The sequence below is a fragment of the Rhinopithecus roxellana genome, chromosome 10 (assembly GCF_007565055.1).
Source record: "Rhinopithecus roxellana isolate Shanxi Qingling chromosome 10, ASM756505v1, whole genome shotgun sequence".
NCBI classification, from domain to species: domain Eukaryota; kingdom Metazoa; phylum Chordata; class Mammalia; order Primates; family Cercopithecidae; genus Rhinopithecus; species Rhinopithecus roxellana.
Window position 1 is genome coordinate 123,232,148 of NC_044558.1, and position 24,129 is coordinate 123,256,276.

Genomic DNA, 24,129 nt, shown 5'->3' on the forward strand with positions numbered 1-24,129 from the left:
TACAAAACTTCACCTTTGTTTAATTAAAAAAATGCTTTGTTTGTTTTACACTTAATAATGTTATTTTCTGTTTTCCGCATTATCAGAGACATTAACTTAGTGTATTTTTTTCCTGCAAATCCATTTCCTTTCTGTGTAACATCTAGCTGTTGCTGCACCATCATCACTGAGGTAGGCACATCCTTCACTCCCTCTCATGCCAAACCTGCAACAAAGGGGTTAACCATTATGGAGTCATGTGATTTCTTCCTTGCCCACCAACACCTTTAAACAAAAATCCTACTTGTCTAAAGTGCTGAAAGGTGTGCTGTCACACAGTTCTCTCTTGCTAGTGTTGAAATACCTATACTAATTTGGATCAAAAGAGTTTCTTTTCCAAGAATTTGTACATGTTAAACTGGCATTAGGTTGGTTACATGTAATCAGTGGAGCTACCAGTTCACATAAACCGATGGTTTTCAATTAGGGGTGATTTTGGTTCCAAACCAAGGGACACCTGACAATATTTGGAGATGTTTTTTATTGTCACAAGCAGAGGCAGAGGGCAAGTAGGGTGGATAGTATATCCAGGGATGCTGCCAATGCCCTACAATGCACAAAGAAAAGTGCCCCTTTTCCACGACAGAGAAGTATTCAGTACAAAATATCAGTAGTGTTTCTATTGAGAAACTAACATAAACGAAGTGGCTAAGTGACTGAGAGTCACCATTTGGGATGTGTACACACATTTTCCAAATTATAATGCTAAAGATATGAAGCCCATGACAAATTGCATAATAGCGAAATTGCAAATAAAATCAGATTAAAATGAACATCAAATTGAAATTGAACTGCAAAAGACATCAGAAAATAGGCTACAAAAAGTTTAAAGAAGAGTCATATAATTGGACAAGATAGTTTATTATCAGATGAAAGTTTCAATTGGGGTGGGGGGAGTTGTGTATATGAATCTCAGGTCTTTATTTCCAAAATAACCAACTAGGAGATCTGTTCCCTTATATCTTAATTTCCAACCTTCATGGTTGCCTCCTTGAATGAATCTCAATATATATTCAATCTCCCCTCCATCTTTCTAACATGTGCAAAAATCTTGGGCTCTGGAGAATTTTAGCTAAAGCATAAGTCCTAGAGAAGGCTGCACTATCTAAATTTAAGTGATCCCGGAAAAAAATAAACTCACGATTTGGTAAATACAGCTCCATTTACCCATTGTCCTGTTCGATTTTTTGCCACCTTCAGACCAATCCAGTGATCAGAACTGCATTTGTATCGCCTAAGAAAATTCTTTAGAGACAAAGTTAATTTCAAAATCATACATGCCAATTTTTATGACGACCTACTGTGTACCTCTTATTCTGTAGGTTGTGAAGTGCAAGGCAACAATTTTTCAACTCCTGGCTTCACTAGAAAATAGCCATGGAGTTTTTAAAAAGGACTTTATTTTTCCTCTGACCTTCAGTTTTCTTTGTGAAACAAGTATGTTAGATACGTTTTCTTTAGATATGATTCCAAATTGGTAAATGTTCAATTTGAAAATCTATTCCTTCACAGTTTTCAAACTGTAAGCTCCTAGAAAGCCAAGTTTGAAATTGAGCTCTTGCACGGCCTTTCCAATTACCAGATATTTATTATACTATTTGTCCACTTCCCAGTAAATAGTAGTAGCTTCATTTTAGTGTTATGTTTTACTTCAGTTTATCTCCCCAAACTACACACGTAAATACACACACATACACATCCTCATATATCTAGTTTCTTTAGAACCTAATTATCAAATTTCATTTTTCTGCTAAACATTTAAATTTCCAAATACATAATTCGGAAATAAATACAATGCTTTTTTCCTGACATTTCTTCTGCTGATGCATTGTTTAACTTACCTCGCCCTTGCTTAACCCTCGACCTTTTTCTTTAATCATAGAGTTATATTAAAGCCCTGGAGGCTACTCTGCTACTAAACAGCTTGGAAACTATAAGCTTCACAGTGCATCACTCTATTTTTCAATTTAAGATAAATATAAAGGAGTTAGGCCAGATCACAATGCTATGGTCAAATCCTATCTACTCCAACTTTACAAAAGTTACACCTGTAACTTTTGACATTTTAATACACTATCTTCACAGCATTGTGTAAACTAATTTGAAAAAAAAAAATTAGCTGGGCTAAGTTTTGGCTTTACAAATAAACAGATTTTTTTTTTTTTTTTTTTTTTTTTTTTTTTTTTTTTTTTTTTTTTTTTTTTTTTTGAGACGGAGTCTCGCTCTATTGCCGCGGCTGGAGTGCAGTGGCCGGATCTCAGCTCACTGCAAGCTCCGCCTCCCGGGTTTACGCCATTCTCCTGCCTCAGCCTCCCGAGTAGCTGGGACTACAGGCGCCAGCCACCTCTCCCGGCTAGCTTTTTGTATTTTTTAGTAGAGACGGGGTTTCACCGTGTTAGCCAGGATGATCTCGAACTCCTGACCTCGTGATCCGCCCGTCTCGGCCTCCCAAAGTGCTGGGATTACAGGCTTGAGCCACCGCGCCCGGCCACAAATAAACAGATTAATAAAAACGCCGTCCTACATTCAAAGGCCTTCAACGCCGTCCTACATTCAAAGGCCTTCATTTACAGGAAAGTAACGTAAACATAATGTTAGAAAATATTCTACTAGATATGGAGAAGTTATGAGTGTAATAAGTACAATGTGGAATTGGAACTTACAGAAAAAAAACATACGAGTTTTTAAGGGAAACTTTGACACAGGATGTGCTCTAAGGCAAGAGTAGAATATTCCGTGTAAATGCAGATGGCCAAGGAGAAGAGGGTAATTCATAGTCTAGACTCAGGAAAGAACTTCAGGAAAGGCTTCAGGCGAGAGCTTGACTGGTCTTGGTGACAGAGAACTGGGAGATGTGTTTCCTAGCCCTGCTCTGTGAAAAATGTTAACATGATTTGCTCAATAAAAGCTTGTCCCATTTTAGCCCCTTGTTAGAAGTGCAATAATTCTAAATAGGTGGAAATAGATATAAAAATATTTTGTAAGACAAACTTTATCTCATATTATTTTGTAATTGAAGTTCACATTTAAATTAAACTATTTTAAATCATCTATTAAAATTCTTATGCAAATTTCTTCTCTACTCCACAGACAGCTTTGCTTCATTCTGTTTCTCACTTAAATTTTGCCAGTGTATGTAGTACATATGGTCATCCATGATCTTCAAAATATATCAGGATATGTTATGATCAGTGTTTTTTCTTCATCCAGACAGTACAAGCATTCTTCCTTGATAGATTTGAAGATTTCTCTTAAGTTCAAAACTAATTATTTTTATGTACTTCTGGTCTTCACATTCCATGATCCTCACTATTTATTTAGTCAATCTTTGCAGACAATATTCCTACAGTGGATATATTTATTTTAATATTGATTGTCTTTACATTTCTTCATCTTCCATTTTATTAACACTCATTATTTTTCCATCTCACTGCTAGTTTAGCTTTCTTTCCACTAGGAGGCACTGTAAGAAACAGTCAGAGTATTTCTCAATACTCTTGCAAAATTCAGCAGTGACATTATTGACTACAGAAGCTCTTCCTATGATGTTAAGCTTGCACCTTAATTCTGATTTGCGATATCTACTCCTAATTCATCTAGCTTTCAACATTTTATTACCTTTTGTTTCTTGCAAAATCGTTTTGTTTCCTTTCACTGACCTATAAATTGGCTCTGCCTGATTCACATGCATTTAAATTTGAACCAATCTTCAGGCAGATTGCATAAATAAACTTTATTCACCACAGAGGGTTCACCACAATTGTCTTTTAATAATGTCGACTGTTGTGCTATTCTGCTTTTCACTGAAACACTTCTCAACAGCAAATTATTTGCAAAAAATATTTTTAATCAAGTCATATTACCTCTTATATTTTCTTTTCATTCTTAAAGAGACCAAACAAAGGTAAGTAAACATGTATGTTTACAATATAAATGACTAGGGGAAAGAACAAATTTCACAAATGCAGAGGTGCAGTTTTTTAATCCCTTGTTAAAGTTCTTGGAGAGCCTCTTTACTCATAGAGATTTTGTCATGTAAATCAAAATTTATTCAACAAGGATCCGTTAGACTTTCCATTTGTACCTGCTTTGTGCAATAATGCTAAGGATAAAATTTCAGAGAAGACATGGTATCTGCTCACTGAAAACTTATACTCTGGTCTAGGCAGAAATTTTGATTTTCCTCTCTATTGCATTACTGGTAGAGAGTGTTCTAATGGGAGCTGCCATGGGACCTCAGAGACAGGCAGCAAAACAAAATGGAGAAGTCAGAGGAAAGTTTCTCTCAGGAGGTAGAATGGAGAATCCCCTCCTTTCTCAGACAATTCTCCTTTCTTGGGGGAGTACTGGCTCTTAAAACGTTTTCAAACATTATCAAGCTCTTCTGTGTACACTCTTTAAAATATAAAGATAGATATTAAGTCTACTACTTGATGTTAGTCTTACATTCTTCAAACAAAGCATCACTAGGTATTTCACCTTTACGTCACATGGCATATTCTGAACACCTTCAATATTCTGCATAGATAGGCATGAGTGAAAGGACTTCAAGATTATGATGGTATTTGAATATTTCTAATGTTCTGACTCAAGAAAATTCACAAAGAATGTATATTAGATTACTTACCATTTCTTCTGTGTTGTCAATTATAGTTAGGTCAGCATGTTGAGTGGAACAGTTGTATTTACTTGAATTCCAGTCTCCTTCTTCTTTAGAAAAATAATAGCATTTGTTTTGGAAACCAATCCAACCATATGGGCAAAAACTCTGAGAATCTTGAATTAGTTTAACTGGAAATGAGACAAATATATATATCTTATGGACCATATAGAATAATATGCTACTGAAAATATGTTTTGAGATCACTGTACACAGGTTTTTGATGTAAAAGATTATGGTCACTACGAAATTTGTATATCTATTATATGATAGGTTGGAAAAAAATTTATATCTTTGTCATGTTAGGTCAAATGACAGTAGTTTAAGATTTATCAGAGCATTTATATTTCTTTCAACTTCAACTTCAGTGATATACAGGTCTTCCAGGAGCCACCAGAATTATTCTACTTGTGTAACTTACCCTTACCATTTCTGGGTAAATGAAATAAAAGGAAGTCCTAGCATTAACTAAGAGTAATCCAAGTAATAATTTGTATTAGTCACCAATGAATCTAAATACATGATTTAATCTACAAAGAAGCAACAAAAATAATAAAGCAAAATACAAAATAAGTTGGACTGGTTGTTGTCAGCTAAGAATCACCATCACTGTATAGCTCTGGGTTAGCCAGTGAATGGAACTCACAGGGGGTTTGGAAGGTGAAAGTAAAGCAGAAGGTATAATTCCTGGAGACCATGAGCATAAGAACTTCACAGGTCTTTCCATGTGTTCCCCTGTTGCAGTCTTGGCAGCTAGATATCTTAGCTTCTTAGACATTCCTCCAAATGTGTTAGTGTGCTATGCCAATATTATTAGTGATCATTTCTCATCCAGCTTGTAGCACAGCCCCAGCCTTCAGCTATGCATCACTTCCAGATGTTCCCACATTCACATTATCCCTAATTTCTATATTAAAGCCTTATTCTCATAATATGTGTTTGTATTTTGGAACACACCCAGACTGAATCACTTTTTGGTACCAAACGTAATTCTAAGGAAACAGAACCTTGAGGATGAGATATGGTGTTACTTTTTAAACATAACTCACTTTAAAGGCATCGATCCAACTACCAGTTATAAATAGAATGCTGATGGCAGTGGAGCACAGTGGCAAAATAATTAAATTATCACCTATAGTCATCTGGTGCCAAGAGTCTATAGAAGATAAAATTTTATGTCCGGGCGCGGTGGCTCAAGCCTGTAATCCCAGCACTTTGGGAGGCCGAGACGGGTGGATCACGAGGTCAGGAGATCGAGACCATCCTGGTCTACACGGTGAAACCCCGTCTCTACTAAAAAATACAAAAAACTAGCCGGGTGAGATGGCGGGCGCATGTAGTCCCAGCTACTCGGGAGGCTGAGGCAGGAGAATGGCGTAAACCCGGGAAAGCGGAGCTTGCAGTGAGCGGAGATGGCGCCACTGCACTCCAGCCTGGGCGACAGAGCGAGACTCCGTCTCAAAAAAAAAAAAAGAAGATAAAATTTTATATACATACACAGTGTGTATATATATGTATATAGGTATGTACACATATAAGGGTATATATACACATATACACATATGTGTATATATACACATATACACATATGTGTATATATACACATATACACATATGTGTATATATACACATATACACATATGTGTATATATCTCATATACTAATATAAATTAGTGTTTGTGTTACTCTTAGATCATGCTATAATTTCATTATATTTCATTTACCCAGAAATGGTAGGGATGACCTTTACATGTAGAATAATTCTGGTGCCTCCAGGAAAATATATCACTGAAGTTGAAGTTGAAAGGAATATAAATGTCCTAATAAGTCCTAAACTACTGTCATTTGACCTAACATGACAAGACATAAAATTTTTTCTACCTGTTATATGTTAGATATACAAATTTTGCTGTGACCATAATCTTTTACATCAAAATCCTGTGTGTCTTCAATGTTCTCAAAACACAGTAGCATCCAAACTTCTGGGATTCAACTAAACTTGTGGGACACAGCAACTCCCTTAAAGCTTACAGGAAAATTCATTGGCTTAAGATTATGTTTTAGAAATGATGAAAGACTTTTTGAAAAGATAATTATCTTACCTTACAAAATTAATAATAGTGATAAATTAAAACCAAAGCAAAAAGACACAATTTAAAAAACAAAAAGAACAGAAATCAATTGAATAAAAAATTAATGCCAAATAGAAGAAAAGTTTAAAGTCATAAGATGACTTTTGTTAAATATTCTAAAACAAGATTGACCACTAGGAAAACTGATTTTAAAAAATGTAAAAGTGAGAGATAAAAACACAAATTGGCAACACAAAGAATGAAAAAGTAGAGAAATTTCTGGAAGAACACAATTTAACACAACTGACAAGATAAAAGCAGTATTTCTAAATAATACTATATCTAGTTAAAAATTGCATCTTTAATTTGAAAAAATTGCACCAAAAGAAATCTCCCTGTCCAGATGGCTTCAGTTAGAAATACTTCTAGTCATTTAGGAAAAGCATAACAGCAACGTTATACACACTCTTTCAGAAAATAGGATAGGAGGGAATACTTTCCAATCAAATTTTAGAAGCCATCATAATCACATCAATACCTGACAATAGAATTGAAAGAAAGAGAAATTATAGGTCGATCTCTTACGAAGACACAAGATACATGTGCATACATCTTAAACAAAATACTATTCCGTTTAATTGGAGAATGTTAAAAGGTTAATAGGTTATGATCAAGTTGAATCTATCACAGAAATTGAAGATTATCTTAATATTACAAAATCTGTGTAGCTCTACATATTAGCAGAGAAAAGGAAGTATCTCAATAGATCAAGATAAAGCATTTGACATTTTAAATTAAATTAAAGGGAAGTAAATACAACACCTTTAATCTGATTAAGAATATCTGCAAATGCTACTACTTAACTGGGAAATATTAAAAACCTCTTTATTGATTTAAGAAGGAGACAAACATGTAAGCTGTCACTACTTACACTCAACCTTGTACTTGAAGTTATAGCCAGTGAAATAAGAGAATACAATGAATAAAAAAGGCATAAGGTTTCCAACAGACTAGGTAGAACAATTATTATTTTCAGATAATGTAAATTTTTACATAGAACCCACAAAAGAAACTGAAGAAAATTTATGAAAATGAATAGTTAACTATAGCAAATTTGTTATATGAGGCTTACATAGGTATGCATTAAATATATAGCGATAATTTTTATAGGCCAGCAACAGACTAAATAGGAAAATAAGGTTAATGAAAATACTTCTATGTTACTTACAATTGCATTATAGAGCATCGAGTCTTTAAAAAATAAATTAAAAGGATGTGTGTGAAATCTATTATGAAAGCTATATAAATTGCTGGCAGAAATTATGGAACACCAAATTAATATTTTAAATGTATGGCTCAATATTAAGATAATGGCTCCATGAAAACTGACTATGGTTTAATGCAATCTCAATCAAAATTACAGATAATTTATATGGCAGCTTAAAGGATCTAAAATGCTCCAGGTAAACCTGAAGAATAAAAATAAAACTTTCAAACATTTAAACAACCAAACATCAAGACTTATTATAAACTGACAATGTTAAGATAGAATGATATAGACACAAAGATAGATAAAATAGAGTAAGTTAATGCAATAAAATTTTCGCAAAAATGACCTTCACCTACACAGTTGATTGATGACAAAGACCAACTGCAGTCAGATAGGGAAAGTATAGTCTTTTAAATAAGTTGTTTCAGGTTGAAAGTTTAACTAAATGGGAAATAATGCATCCTAATATCTATCTTCTAATATTTATAAAAATAAATTTCAAGAGGATTATGTTTTGGAAAGTGAAAGGAAAATAGAAACCCTACAAAAATATTTTTCTGTCTTTGAAATAAAGTGAATTTCATAGGATGAAAAATGTAGTGACAATAGGGAAAGACATAATTACACTACTTTAAAATTCAGAAGCTCTGTTGATTGAAAGACATGATACAGAGGGTAAACTTCAGCTTCACAGCTGAAGAAGATATTTGCAATACCTGTAAACTACAGAGTCTCATCTAGAATATTGAACAACTCTTATGAACCAAGCAGAAAAAGACAGCTAACTCACTACAATATAGGGAAAGTATTGAAACATTCCAGTCACAAAATGTTACACCTAAATAAACAGCAGTTATGAAGGTACTGAACAGTACTGATCATCAGAAACACGTCAATTAAAGCCAAAATCGAGTAACAACATGCACTCATTGGAATGGCAAAAATTGATAAAACCGACAATAAAGCATTGACATGGCATGGAGCAATTGGTAACTTCTGCTGAGATTGTCTACTATTTTTGGTAAAATACACTTAAGTTAATCTATGCATTTTCTGTGCTTAATAATTCTTCTTATAAGTATATCTCAAGTTATTTCCAGTATTCATTAAAAGACAAAAGATATAAAATTATACAGTTGTTCAAAACCACCCAGTTTGCAATAGTCAAAATGTAACACAATCCAAATGTTCATCAAAAGTGATACATAGCAGTGAATACACTACACTAAACATCTGCTAATACAGCCTGAGGCCAACTCAGCTCACCTTCTGTTTTTGTACAACCACCAGGTAAAAATATCTTTTACATTTTAAAAAGAAAGAAAGTAATCAAAATAATTAAAAAGGAACACTATTTTGTGACATATAAAATTTTATAATATTTACATTTCCATGTTCAGGTTTATTGACACACAGCCATGGTCAATATCTATGCATTTTCTATGGCTGTGTTTCTATGAAGAATTAAGTAGTTGCAGCAGAGACCGTATGGCCAAAAAAGTATAAAATATTTACTATCTGGGTCTTTTTATAAAAAAAAAAATCAACCTTTTTCTATAATAGTGAGTTAATGAATTTCTGCTACCTATTATGACATTGAAAAATCACACGAACATAATGTTGAATAAAAGGAAAAAGATACAAAGATACATAAAAATTACATGATTGTATTTATGATACATGCAAATTGCATATTTTATTTTATATGTATTTGCAATTGATTATATTTATATAAAATTTTTTAATAGGCAAAACTAACCTATAGCAATAGAAGTCAACATAGTGATTAACATAGGCAAGAAAGTGTTGAATAGAAGTGAGATTATCAGGGTGAATAATTTTACCACAATAATTTTGGTATCTCCGATGCCTTACATAGGTCATGTAATTAATAAAATTTATTCATTTGTACCAAATAAATGTTATCATGTATAATGGGAAGATAATGAGATACTGAGAAAAGATCATGACTGAGACAGAAAGGAATAGGATCACACATAGAAAGCCATGAAAAATAAAATAAAGGATGTAACTTACCTATATATATAGCAATAGTATTAGTTATTATTATTAAAGCAGCACCAACTATAAAACACTTTTTATGTTTGGTCATCATACCTGAAAAATAAAAATAAAGACCTTTAGGATACTTCTGGCTCCAAAATGATGGCATAAAAGTAAATTGGCTTTCATGTCTCCCACAGAAAACAACAACAAAACATTAGTGCTGTGATTATCACCAGCAATGCCCCAGAACTCAAATGTGAGAAGGAGACAATTCCTGCAGCCACAGAAAAGTGAAAAATCAACAAAAAACTCCATAACGATAATAAGAGAATTATACTTCCACATCCATGAGGCCTCTCCCTGCAATCTTCCTGGTACCCAAGGGCATACAAACATCATTTTTTTTCTATACTGGAAAAAGTGAGATCAAGATGGATAACCAGCTTCCCCATCAGCTTGAATTCCCTGGCAGGAAACTTGCCCCTGCCTTAACATTTGGGAAGCATCAGGGCTGCCTGAAAGACATGCAGAGACAAAGTGGGGAGGCAGGACTACCATCCCCAGTACCAGAAACTCTGCTCTGTTACTTAGCCAAAGGAGATGCCAACTTAGAGTGGCCGTCGAGCAGCATCATGCTATAGGAGATTCGTTGCATAGGTCCCTTGAGCTGGAACTCCTAGTCAGTTTTCCCACACTACTGGGATATCCCCTTTGGAAGCTCCCCCATTTGGTATGGGTGGCACTCTAATTGTTTACTAGAACCAAGGCAAACCTGGGTTAAGGCACCACGTAGTCTTAACGAGGAAGCAGAAACCTAGCCCCTCTCCAAAAAAATCAACAGGTAAATTACAAAGAATATTTAAGCAAACATACTCAATATAAACCACAACAAGCCATGTGAAATCATTCAGCACAAAGACATAGATGAATATCCATAAGAAACAACAGCAAACAGGGAACTGTAATATCCCCAAATGGACAAAGTTCGAACCAGAGACAGACCTTAATGAAATGGCAATATGAGAGCACTTGTACCAAGCATTGAAAATAGTAGTTTTTTTTGTTTTGTTTTTGTTTTTGTTTTTTTGAGACGGAGTCTCTCTTTGTCGCCCAGGCTGGAGTGCAGGGGCGCGATCTCGTCTTGGCTCACTGCAAGCTTCGCCTCCCGAGTTCACGCCATTCTCCCGCCTCAGTCTCCGAGTAGCTGGGCGCCCGCCACCACACCCGGCTAGATTTTTGTATTTTTAGTAGAGATGGGGTTTCACCATGTTAGCCAGGATGGTCTCGATCTCCTGACCTCGTGATCCACCTGCCTCGGCCTCCCAAAGTGCTGGAATTACAGGCTTGAGCCACCGCGCCCGGCGAAAATAGTAGTTTTAATAAAACTCACTGGTCTCTAAAATAACACAAAAAACAATTCAGAGATTTATCAGAGAAATTTAACAAATGGATTGAAATAATTTTTGAAGATCAAAAAGTGGTATTGGAACCGAAACATACATTTGCTGAACTGAAAATTTTACTAGAGGCTCTCAAAAGAGAATGGATCAAGAAGAAGAAATAATCAGTGAGCATGAAGATGGGCCTTCGAAAATGCAAAAGGAAAGGAGAAAAAAGAATAAAAATGAATGAAGAATGCGTACATGTTATAGAAAATTATGCAAAAGACCACATCTAAGAATTGTTGGTGTTCAAGAGAGAGTCAAGCTAGAGCAAAGGGTATAAAGCCTATTCAAAGAAATAATAACAGAAAGCATTACAAACCTTGAGAAAGAGATAAAAATTCAGGTAGATAAAGATCGGAGAACACCACACAGATTCCGACTCTAACAAGACTATCTCTAGGCATAGAATAATCAAACTCTCAAAGGTCAAGGAAAAAGAGAGGATTCTAAAATCAGCAACAGAAGACAAACAAATAACATTTAAAGGGGTTCCAATTTATCTGACAACAGACATCTCAGTGGAAACCATACAGGCCAGGAGGAACAGAGATGACATTTTTTAAGTGCTGCAAAACAAACAAACAGACAGAAAACAAAACAAAACAAAAACCTCTGCCATCTAAGAATACTGTGTCCTGCAAAGCTAACCTTCAAATATGAAGAAGAGACAGTGTTTCCCAGACAAACAAAAAACTGAGAATTTCACCACCACCAGACATGTCTATTAAGAAATGTTAAAGGGAGTTCTTCAGCCTAAAGGTAAAAAAAAAAAAAACACATGAATAGAAAACAGTTGATAAAATTAAATGTATGGACAAACCCAGAATACTCTAATACTGTAATTGTGGTACACAATCTTCTCACATCTCTAGTATGAGGTCCAGAAGACAAATCTATCAAAAACAATGATAGCTACAGAAACCAGTTGAGAGGTAGGCAAAAAAATATGTAAACTGGGACAACTAAATTAAAAATGTGTGAGGGTGGAGTAAAAGTGTTTTTGTCCTTTGTTGCTGTTCTTTTCTTTGTAATGTAAGTTGTTATCTCTCTCTTTTTTTTTTTTTTTTTTTGAGATGGAGTCTCGCTCTGGCCCAGGCTCTGAGTGCAGTGGCGCCATATCGGCTCACTGCAAGTTCCGCCTCCCAGGTTCACGCCATTCTCTGCCTCAGCCTCCCGAGTAGCTGGGACTATAGGCGCCCGCCACCACGCCTGGCTGATTTTTTGTATTTTTAGCAGAGACGGGGTTTCACTGTGTTAGCCAGGATGGTCTCGATCTCCTGACCTCGTGATCCACCCGCCTCAGCCTCCCAAAGTGCTGGGATTACAGGCGTGAGCCACCGGGTCCGGTCAAGTTGTTATCTCTTTAAAATAACTTGTTACATCTACAAGACTTTTTACAAGCCTCATAGTCATCGCAATGCAAAACCTATAATAGAGTCACTAAAAATAAAAAGCAACTAATTAATATATACTACCAGAGAAACTTACATAACCACAGAGAATGACAGTATGAAAAGAAAAAAGAGAGAAATTTAAAAACAACCATAAAACAAGCAACAAAATAGCCATAGAAAATCCTTACTTAAGAATAATAACACTGAATTTAAATGAACTCAGCTCTCCAATTAAAAGACATAAAGTGCAGGCCGGGCACGGTGGCTCATGCCTGTAATCCCAAAATTTTGGGAGGCCAAGGCAGGCGGATCACTTGATGTCAGGAGTTCAAGACTAGCCTGACCAACATAACGAAACCATGTTTCTACTAAAAATAGAAAACTTAGCTAGGTGTGGTGGTGTACGCCTGTGATCCTGGCTACTCAGGAAGCTGAGGCAGGAGAGTCACTTGAATCCAGGAGTTGGAGGCTGCAGTGATCCAAGATCATGTTACTTCACTCCAGCTTGGGCAATAAAGCAAGACTGTCTCAAAAAAAAAAAAAAAAAAGCATGAAGTTAAAGTGTCTGAATTGGTAAAGAAAAAACCCTAACTCTATGCAGCCTACAAGAAATCTGCTTCACCTATAAAGACACACAGATAATGAAAGTTGAAGTAATGAACAAAGATATTCCATGCAACTAGAAACCAAAAAAGCAGGAGCAGCTATACTTATAACAGATAAAATAGACTACAAAACAAAGACTACTTTAAGAAGAGACAAAGGTCACCATATAATGCTAAAGAGGTCAGTTCAGCAAGAGGATATGACAGTTCTAAAAATCTATGGACCCAACACCAGATCTCCCAAGTATATAAAGCAAACATTCATTGATCTAAAGGGAGAGACAGACTGCAATGCAATAGTATCAGGGTACTTTAACTCCTCACTCTGAGCAATGGACAGATCATCTAAACAGAAAATCAGCAAGGAATACTGGCGTGACACTGCACACTTGACCAAATATATCCAACTGACACGTATGGAAGCACTGCTGCAGAACACTCATTCTTTTTATCAGTACTTGGAGCATTCTCCAGAATAGACCACAATGTAAGCCAAAAAAAAAGTCTCAACAAATTCAAAAAAGTAGAAATCTAATCAAGTATCTTTTCTGATCACAATGGGATGAAACTAGAAGTCAATAACTTCAGAAACTATATGAACACATGAAAATTAAATAATGTGCTCCTTAACGACCAAAGAGTCAATGATGAAATTAAGAAGAAAATTTTAAAAATTTCTTGAAACAAATGAAAATGGAAGCACAATAAACTAAAATCTGTGGAATGCAGAAAAGCAATAAAAAGAAGGAAGTTTATAGTAATAAATGCCTTTTAAAAAAGGTAAAAAGACTTCAAATAAATAACCTAACAATGAACTTAAAGGACTTATAAGAGCAAGAATAAACCAAACTCCAAATTAGTAGAAAAAAGAAGTGTCACAAATCAGAGCAGAAATAAATAAAACTGAGACTAAAACAACAACATAGAAGATTAACAAAATAAAAACGAAAAGCCATTTTAATGAAAGACAAACGAAATCAACAAACCTTTAGCTAGACAAAGGAAAAAAAGAGAAAAATTCAAATAAATCAGAAACAAAAACAGACAAACAAAAGAAAAAAAAAAAGGAGAAGGCCGGGCGCGGTGGCTCAAGCCTGTAATACCAGCACTTTGGGAGGCCGAGACGGGAGGATCACGAGGTCAGGAGATCGAGACCATCCTGGCTAACACGGTGAAACCCCGTCTCTACTAAAAAAAATACAAAAAACTAGCCGGGCGACGTGGCGGGCGCCTGTAGTCCCAGCTACTCGGGAGGCTGAGGCAGGAGAATGGTGTAAACCCAGGAGGCGAAGCTTGCAGTGAGCTGAGATCCGGCCACTGCACTCCAGCCTGGGCGGCAGAGCAAGACTCCGTCTCAAAAAAAAAAAGGAGAAAAAACAGCTGATATTGCATAGGGCTGGGCACGGTGGCTCACGCCTGTAATCCCAGCACTTTGGGTGACTGAGGTAGGAGGATTGGTTGAGCCCAGGAGTTCAAGACTAACCTAGGCAACATAGCAATAACCTATATCTATTAAAAACAGTCCACCACCACCACCACCGACAACAACTGATACCACAGAAATACAAAGAATCATTAGAGATTATTACAAAAAACTATATGCCAAAAATTGGAAACTCTAGCAAAAACAAATTAATTGCTGTGCAAACACAATCTCCAAGATTAAAACATGAGGAAACAGAAAAGCTCAATGAACCAATAATGAGTAATGATGTTGAAGATGTAATCTCCCTATCTTTAGTATAGCAAAGATCAAGAAAGAGAAGAAACAGAATATATATATTCACAAATATGTATACATGTATATATACACACACATATATATGACTGTATAATCATGTCAGGATGACGGTCATCCTTTTTGGGATCGTACATGACTCAGTTCAGAACTTCAGTCCAAGCTCTTTCTGATGAGATTTCTTATCTTTCATATATAACCTTATTAATATCATGAATTATTTATTTTCTTTAAACCTCAGGTATCAACAAGACAGGAAGTTGTTTCTCCCTTTTCCATGCCATGAATCAAGTAAATATGTCAATATGTCATTCTGTTTTTCTCCCCACGAATTGGCATAATGTAAAAAGATAGATGTTAGAGATACCATGATTTCAAAATCTTGATCAAACCTTTGTGGCATGTAATTGTATTTTCTTACCCCCATTTGATCCTATATCTCTTCATCCATTAACTACTATCACTTCTATTTTTTTTTAATTAAAGAGCATATGTGTGTTATGTTTTTAGAAAGTATAGTTACAACAGGAAGTAAATAAAAGGTAACTTTTGCTATTTTTTTCTTGTGTTGTAGTTGTACTGTTTTTAAATATTTTAATTATTTTGTGTGTGTTAAGAGTGTCAAGTTTGTTTACATTTGCAGCGAGTAGAAGTATTTTTTGAGTCGGTTTCATATCCGTTATTTGAAGGAGGTAGTCAGACCATTTTGATAGTCTTTCTTCCAGAATGACTGTTGAAAAGAAAACCCTAAGCTGCCTAAATCAACGGCCTTTTCAATTTAAAAAAATCTAGCTTATTGAAGTAATGTTTCTGAGAAACGCGACGGGATTTAAAACAGAGGAAATAACTCCGAGCTAACAGGTAGGTAGAAGGGCAATGCACATCCTGACAATATGAGACATGACAATTTGCAGATGCAGGGGAAAATAGGAGGCCTTTCAATTGCAAAGTTGGCAAGGTATTAGAGTATAAGCACTTGGTGGTGTATACAGAGATGGTAGATCTTATGTACAGATGACCCCAGCTTCAAAAAAGACGATTGTACTTTAAATGTGGCAAAAAAAAAAACAGAGTGTGGCTTTTGTTATGAGAGCAGCACAAAATAGCAGAACTAGACCCGAAGAGATAATTTATATAGGAACGTGGTCTTCTCAGACGTAATCAGTGGCAACTGATGAATGGAGACCATTATAACACTTCGATGCCTTATAAAACCTGGGAAACTTCATATAACCTTGGAAGAAATCTCTCACTCTCAATACCACCAAACGACAGAAAGTAAGTAACCCGTCCTGTCCATTCAGTGGGATAGAGACTTGAAGTAACATTTAATTTTATTTAAATAACTAATGAATTCAACATTTATTGCACTTCTGAATATGTAGGTACAAATTTAAATCTAGTATGTGTTCATTCTCTACTTAATCCGTTTCCTGAGCCCTGAAATCTAGCTTTTTACACTCACCGTAAGTTGTTTTCACTTTTTATTTTTTATTTCCCAGAATCTTTTCATTGTTACTGAATTCTCAATACTTATTTAGGAGGCTGTAATTATTTACATGAGTTATCAAAAAAAAAAAAAGTAGCATTGGTAGAATGTGGTTAGCATAGCTGCCTTTCAAAAAATTAAAAAATTGTGATCTCCCTAGGTGAAGCTGATATTGAAACTGAATTTCAAAGTTGCTGAGCCTTCTTAACGTTTGATGAGGCTATGCATAAAAGAACACTTCCCCAGAAAGTTCGAGAACAATGGATTTAATTAACAGTGTAACTAAAATAGTTCCACATTCAAATTTATATTCTAAACAACTAAGGACTGCAATTGTTTTCCCCATAGAAAAGTTTCACTGACTCAACCATTTTGTGTTCAATTCTGCTCTCTAAGGAAAGATAAGAAAGATGCAGAGTAACCAGTGCATTTAAAATCAAACAGAATACTATTTTTCTTAGCTAATAGCTATAGAAAAAAACCACAAAATATTGATAAGTGGAGCAAATAAAATATTTGTTAAAATGTATATTAAAAACTAACTGAATTATATCACACTGCCCTAAATTACTGCTATTAAAATGATGTTCATAATTTCAGATATATATGTATAATATATACAATCTTATACTGAATATGTTATTCAGTAACTTTTAAAATATATTCATATGTAATATGATATATAATATTGTATTATGTAATGTATTTATATACAAATGTATAAATTTATACAACTGATTGAAAGTAGAAAATAACACTGGTTTTACTAGTGGCTGGAAGGGATTCTTAAAACTTTTGATTAAGATGATATTGTATGCTACCATCAAATATTGATCTCATTCCCCCCAAACCTCTTTTATCTAACTTTAGGTAGAATTATAAAACTGGTTAAAATAAGGGAGGAAGGATAAAGAATGCACTCGATTGTACCACAGCAATAATTTTTTTGATGGTAGCATGCACTGGTAGGTTGACATTTAGTTAAACGGGAAATGCTTACACCTCATCACAGTCCCTAAATCCCTAAATCATAGATTGTTGTATTGAATGCATTTAGTTTCAGCCTCTTCTCTTTCACATATTTTGACATAAATAAACCCTGTTGAAATCCCAACGATGTAGTTTGGATCTTACATATTCTGAACTTGTTATTTAATAAATCCAGTGCTATCTAGTTTTTTTTTGTATTTTTTAGTAGAGACGGGGTTTCACCGTGTTAGCCAGGATGGTCTCGATCTCCTGACCTCGTGATCCGCCCGTCTCGGCCTCCCAAAGTGCTGGGATTACAGGCTTGAGCCACCGCGCCCAGCCTGTTTCATAGTGTATTTTTTAGAACATTTTCTCTCCTTATCCTTCTTAGGGTTGGTAAAGATGTCTCCATGGATATCGGAATACTAGCAATTCCTTAGTAAGAGTAGGAAAGGGATATATTCTTTACGTTAAGTACTCCTAAAGCCCGGAGTATCTTTACACCATCCAATAAAACAATCTTTAAAAATATTAGAAATATTAGCTAAATTTTTCATATTATGTATGCATTCTGAGAACTGTATGAGTATCTGGATCATAGCTAACATCTTCTCAAGTATTTGTTTTATAAAATACTTAGTAAAAGTGAAACTAAATCTTGAACAGTTTTAAGTCATGGTTAAACCTTCTCCATTGTAATTCAAATAATGTAAAGTAAGTCTGAATTTATTAGGACAAAACAGTCACATACAAATCTCAATCTTGTTGTTACAACAAGGAATTTTCAAGCTTCACAAAAGAAACCACAAAATGTATTTCTTTTCTCAAAGGCTTTAACATTATGCATCACAGTTTCAATAAATAACAGTCAATCTAAACAAACAAAAATGTTCTTACCTTGCTTCTTTTAATCAGTTTTTTGATTTTCTGCTAGCAGCTTTGTGTCGTGTCTTCCAGAACCTCTCTTCAAAGTTATAACTTGATTTAACTTTAATATGAAAATGTTGCTCTTGTCTTTACAATACAGCTCCAAACTAGAGGTATACCACGTTTGTAGAGTAACTCAAAGTCTAAATAGCATTTTGCAAACTGGAAGTGACCAAGGGATATCTATTAGTCATACTGTTGTTTTATTACAATTTTCTTCTCGTCAAAAAAAAAAAAAAAAAAAAAAAAGCTTGCCAAGGAGGAAGTAAGTTGTGAAATAAAAATTTAAAGCTGAAGAATAAACACATATTTTCTTACGTTCTCAACGGGGATTCTCATCTGAACTACAGAACACAAAATTGCTCAAGTGGCTGATTCATCCAGGAGTGGTACAGAACTGGTATCCTTCCAGAGCTGTAGGAGAGGCTGATGCTAATTAATTAAACAGCATTCTTCAGGACATTACTGCTTTATTATCCTGTGTTAAGAAAGATCAGCTTAAAAGCGATAGAATCAAAGAAAAAGCAGTGGTTTAAACTTTGGCTACTGAAAGAAAAACAAAAACTATTATCGCTCTCTCAAAGACAACTGTGTGCACAGTCACACTTATGGGTGTGAGCACACACACACAAACACACACAGAGGGAAAAGAGAAAACGAAAGTAACAAAGGGCCCAGAATGTTATCCTCAGCATACAAGATGACGCCGTTGCCATTATGCTTTTGCTAAGTTACCAAGCCACAGTTTTATTTTCAAATCTGCTCTAATCAGTTTCCCAGTGATTTTGAATTACCCCTCAACAAATATATTAGGGTGGAAACTGAGGAGAAGAAGCCAGTGTCCCACAAGTGGCTTCGGGATTAACACTGCATTTGTTCTGAGAGAGAAACTTTAAGAGGAAAAGCAAATGAGACTAGAGAAGAAACTGTAGTACAAAGGGAAAAAAAAGAAAATATGAAGAGAATAAGAAATACAGGTTTAATCATTTCTGGGCAGAAGGAAAGGACAGATAACAAAATTGCTCCTCTCATTTTTGGAGAGAAAAAAAGACAGAAAATTCATGAGGAAATGAATATATTCCACCTTTGTTGTTAACAAAAGATTGTATCCGAAGAACTATTAGAAATGGCTAGAAAAATATAGAGATTACTCAATTATGGTTGAGTGAAATTTAGTTTTGTTCCAAAAAGGAAAACAGTAAAGATGTAACAGTTAAGACAGAAAATGTTTTCTTTTTTTTTTTTTTTTTTTTTTTTTTTTTTTTTTGAGACGGAGTCTCGCTCTGTCGCCCAGGCTGGAGTGCAGTGGCCGGATCTCAGCTCACTGCAAGCTCCGCCTCCCGGGTTTACGCCATTCTCCTGCCTCAGCCTCCCAAGTAGCTGGGACTACAGGCACCCGCCAACTCGCCCGGCTAGTTTTTTGTATTTTTTAGTAGAGACGGGGTTTCGCCGTGTTAGCCAGGATGGTCTCGATCTCCTGACCTCGCGATCCACCCGTCTCGGCCTCCCAAAGTGCTGGGATTACAGGCTTGAGCCACCGCGCCCGGCCAGAAAATGTTTTCAACACAGCAAAACGTTCCCTGCCATTGCTTTGCGGTTCATCCTCACCCCTGAAACCAGGCAGCAGCCAACTCACTATCAATAAACATGAGCTTTGCTGGTTTTAGAAATTCCTGTAAACAGAATGACACAGTTGGTAATTCTTGTAAGTCTGATGTCTTTTACTGAGCATGTCTGAGTTTTATCCATGTTGCATAGATCAGCAGTTCATTTCTTTTTATTACTGAGTAGTATTTCATTGTATCAATATAAAATATTTTTTATCCATTTTATAATAAAATGTATCCATTACTACCTTAAGCTTTTACCACTTCTTGGATATCATAAGTAAGGTCAAAATAAACATTTATGCAAAAGTTTTTCTATTGACACATGTTTTTTAATCTTTTGAAGAAATACCTGGAGGTGAAACTGCTGATTAGATAGAAAATGTATGTTTTATTTTATAAATGCATATTTCTCCAAAGTGTTGTGCCATTCCCAACATTAATATTGGATGGTTCTATTTGCTGCACATCAATAGCCACATTAGATATGCCCAATGTTTTTCAATTTAACTATTCTAGTAGGTGTGTAGTAGAATCTAGATGTGATTTTAATTTGTACGTCTCTGATGATATATTGAGCATTTATTCATGTGCGTATTGGTAACTCATACATCTTTTATCAATGACCTATTTAAATATTTTTCCCATTTTTATGGATTTATTTGTTTCCTTATGATGACTTTTAAGATATTATATATATATGTAAATATATGTGTAGAGAGAGAAACATACACATAAAAATGTGTATATAAATAAGTAAAATGGGTTTCAAAATAATATAGAAAAATCCCATTTTCTATATTATTTAAGTATTTTAAGTATTTTCTAAGTATGTTAATACTTTCATCATCTATGAAAGTATTAAAGTATTAAAAATACTTTCCATCTTTTATATAGTGATTTTTCACAATTTTTTTCTCAAAAATTTTAAAAATCTAGAAACTTCTAAATGTTGGACTCTCTAATCCTGACAAAGTTACATATTCTCCCTTGTTGAGGTCATACCTTTTTCCTTACTTAAAGAAAATATTGAGTCCTTCACACCCTCCCTACAACCCTCCCTTACTTTCTTTTCTAAGAAGTTATTGGTCATAAGGCCAATAACTAAGGTTATGTGCTAAGCTTATAAGGGAGAGAAAAGGCTACACTCAGAATGAATTTGGACTTAACCAATATATAATAACAGCAGCTTGGAGTGTACACAGTGGGATTGGATTCTGAGGGTGCTAGATCATGACAGAAACGTAAAACTGGATAAGGGAGATTTTATCAGCATTGGGGCATTCAGCTGCAATATAGAATTTAATAACTTGGAAAAATGCTGTGAACAGTGCTGACACACTGCTGAAATAACTCCCAGAAGACTGGAGAAAGCAATGGCTCATACTAAGTAGAGTAACATTCCAGAATTTCCATGGCAGGTAGCTGAAGAAAAGATAAAAATGCTTAGAGAAGTGGGCGTGCTATAGTGGGTAAACTAGAATTAAGGACAGGAAATCCACCAATTGACTATGTTCTATGGGATGGTATAATGGGCACCTTATTTCCCAAAGCAATAAGGAAAGCACTGGTGGAAGAACTTAAGTCCTACATAAACATCGCTGAGGAGCTTAGCATAGCTCTTCTCCTCATGCCAAAGATCACAGTAGGAGATGTTCCCACAGAACTGAATTCAGAGAGAGTATTGGCACAGGGTTTAAAGCAGGAAATGCCAAGTGTCAGAGCACCACTCCGAAACAAGGTGGGGCCAATTATGGTAATGAGGGTTGGATTGCAATAGCAGCCGGGATTACTGACATATACAGCTATAGCAGTGTCAGATAGAGCTCAATGTTCGCAGAAGTAATACAGAGAGCCAAAAAGGGTGCTTCCACTTCTGTGCTGTCCTTTAACAACTGGTGGAACAGAGAAAAACTCACACACAACAAGCGCTGGTTTGTAACACCAGCTGATTTCTGTGATGTAATTATTGTCACCATTGCTGATTTCAAGGTACCCAGGTGACATCACTGAACATACAGAGTTGGAAATAAATACGCAGTAATACAGCATTATGTATTATTTTCACTATATAGGTGTAACAGATGTTAATAATTTCATGCATGGATAATAGCAAAATGTTCAAAAAACCATCACTAATTGATGAGTTCTAAGTATTTATTTTATTAGATTGGCATTAAGGCCACAACTACTCCAAATGTCATGACCCGGGTTAGGTTCCAGCCCCTGCTGAGGTCTGAGGGGAGTGGGTGGATGGGCGATAGCTGAAAGAACACTTGGGGGCCCTAGGCAGGTGAGATGTAGTTTTATTTACCATCAGCGACTCTCTCACACTGTCTGCCTTTATCTCTGTGATCTGCTCTGGCTCTGTGACTCCTGCCACCGCCGCACTTGCAGCAGCACGCCCTGGCCTGCAAGGCCAGCTCTGTCAGGATCAGCAGCTTAACTCTTCCCCTCTGGGCACAAGCTCGTTCCTGGTTCCCCTCTGCCTGCCTTCAAGGCGACTGGCTCTCCCTTACAAGGGTCAGTTGTGCTACTCTCTTTCTGGGTACCAGTGTGAGCCATGCCATGCTGAGCCAAGGCAAGCCCAAGAGCACCTGTACAGCATCAGCAGGGCAGTTATACCTTTTCCAAACAATAGTGGATTTGAGCCAAGTATGATCTTATACAAATAGGTTATATAACAAGTGGAGTTATGTGCCTGCGCTGCAAATGCGCTAAGTCACTATGGCCTGAATGTCTGCCTCAGCCTACTTGACTAAAGCACATTCATGCACATTATAGTTGGTGCAAAAGTTACTTTTGCACCAACAAATACCTTTGCTTTAATATTATTTTATTAATTTAATAGTATTAATTTGAAGTTTAGATAACAATTTTTACAATTAACTATGTTTAACAATTGGTTTGAGAACCTTTGAAAATTTAACAGTCAGTTGTATACCACTGACTTTGCTGGACATGTACAATAGGAAAGAAATCAAGGGTGGATTACTAGTAGGCTAAGGGCAACCATGTACTCAAAAGGTATAAACTATTACCCCAATCTAGTTTGGCCCAAGCCAGTTTTCTGACAGAGGACCCAATAATGGGAGAACTCATCCTTAAAAGGAAGCCTTCTTCAACACCAAGACTAGAGTAAATGGTAAATATTTCTCCAGTCCATACCTAGTGCGACTTATATTAGTATTCTCAAGCTGCCATAACGAAATAACATAGACTGGGTGGCTTAAACAACAGAAATTTATTTTTCATCATTCTGGAGGCTCAAAACCTAAGATCAAGGTGCTAGCCAACTTAATGTTCAATAAGGTCTCTCTTCCTGGAGCTGGCTACTGCCTTCTCACTGTGTCCTCACATGACATTTTCTCTGTGTATGTGCAGATGGTATCTTTCCTTCTTTTTATATGTATATACCAGTCTTGTGAGATTAAGGCCTTACCCTTATGAACTTATTTAACCTTAGGTTCCTCCTAAAGACACTCTCTTAAAATATAGTCCCACTGGGGGTTAGGTCTTCAGCATATGTGTTTGGATGGGAGCACAAATCAGTTCACAACAGGATTCATGTCCATTTATTTGAATAACTGGGAAAAAATCCAGGACTTACATTTCTAGGGTTGCAGAATGCAGGTGTAAGTTGGCATTGATTCCCAGAAAAGGATCATGAGCCTCCTGTCAGAGTAGAAGCTTATGGAGTCCCAGTAATAGGGTACTTGTTTATGTCTGGTTCACAGCAGGCCCAAGGACTCACCCAGTAGACATTCTTTGGTCTTTGAACACATAATTGGACATCACATACTTAAGAATTGGTACAAAGTTCACATTGATTCCTTGGCCAGCTTGGTATGTACTGTGGTGAGAAAGACCAAGGCTCCTGAAACTGCTCACCTCCCCTCCACTAGAC

General features: G+C 35.7%; 2 protein-coding genes across 6 annotated transcripts in view; one reads left to right on the forward strand and one right to left on the reverse strand.

The window, feature by feature from the left end:
• On the reverse strand, positions 1-19,249 carry CLEC2B (C-type lectin domain family 2 member B). Of its 2 annotated transcripts, XM_010376682.2 has the most exons (6): positions 18,934-19,249; positions 18,586-18,777; positions 10,079-10,159; positions 4,667-4,830; positions 1,181-1,284; positions 1-205 (listed from the first exon to the last, which is right to left on the reverse strand). In XM_010376682.2, the coding sequence occupies exons 3-6, from the start codon at positions 10,155-10,157 to the stop codon at positions 97-99; spliced, it is 456 nt and encodes a 151-aa protein (XP_010374984.1). In that variant the 5' UTR covers positions 10,158-10,159; positions 18,586-18,777; positions 18,934-19,249; the 3' UTR covers positions 1-96. The 2 variants fall into 2 exon arrangements, with proteins under 2 accessions (XP_010374984.1, XP_030794769.1); XM_030938909.1 differs by lacking the exons at positions 18,586-18,777; positions 18,934-19,249 and adding an exon at positions 11,051-11,192.
• The window catches only part of KLRF2 (killer cell lectin like receptor F2), a 27,841-nt gene continuing 19,632 nt past the window's right edge, over positions 15,921-24,129 (forward strand). For all 4 annotated transcript variants that reach the window (XR_004059575.1, XM_030938906.1, XM_030938907.1 and 1 more), the window contains exon 1: positions 15,921-16,508. Coding sequence is in view for 3 of the 4 variants with exons in the window: in XM_030938906.1 (XP_030794766.1) it covers positions 16,409-16,508 (100 nt within the window). In the remaining variant the exon portion in view is untranslated. The remainder of the gene's footprint in view (positions 16,509-24,129) is intronic.

Coding starts and splice junctions, on each gene's coding strand:
- CLEC2B (XM_010376682.2), bottom strand. CDS start 10,157: ATGATGACCAAACATAAAAAGTGTTTTATAGTTGGTGCTGCTTTAATA. Junction 4,831..10,078: donor TACTATTGCTATATATATAG/GTAAGTTACATC, acceptor TCTCATTTCCAG/TTAAACTAATTCAAGATTCT. Junction 1,285..4,666: donor TTGACAACACAGAAGAAATG/GTAAGTAATCTA, acceptor TTGTCTCTAAAG/AATTTTCTTAGGCGATACAA.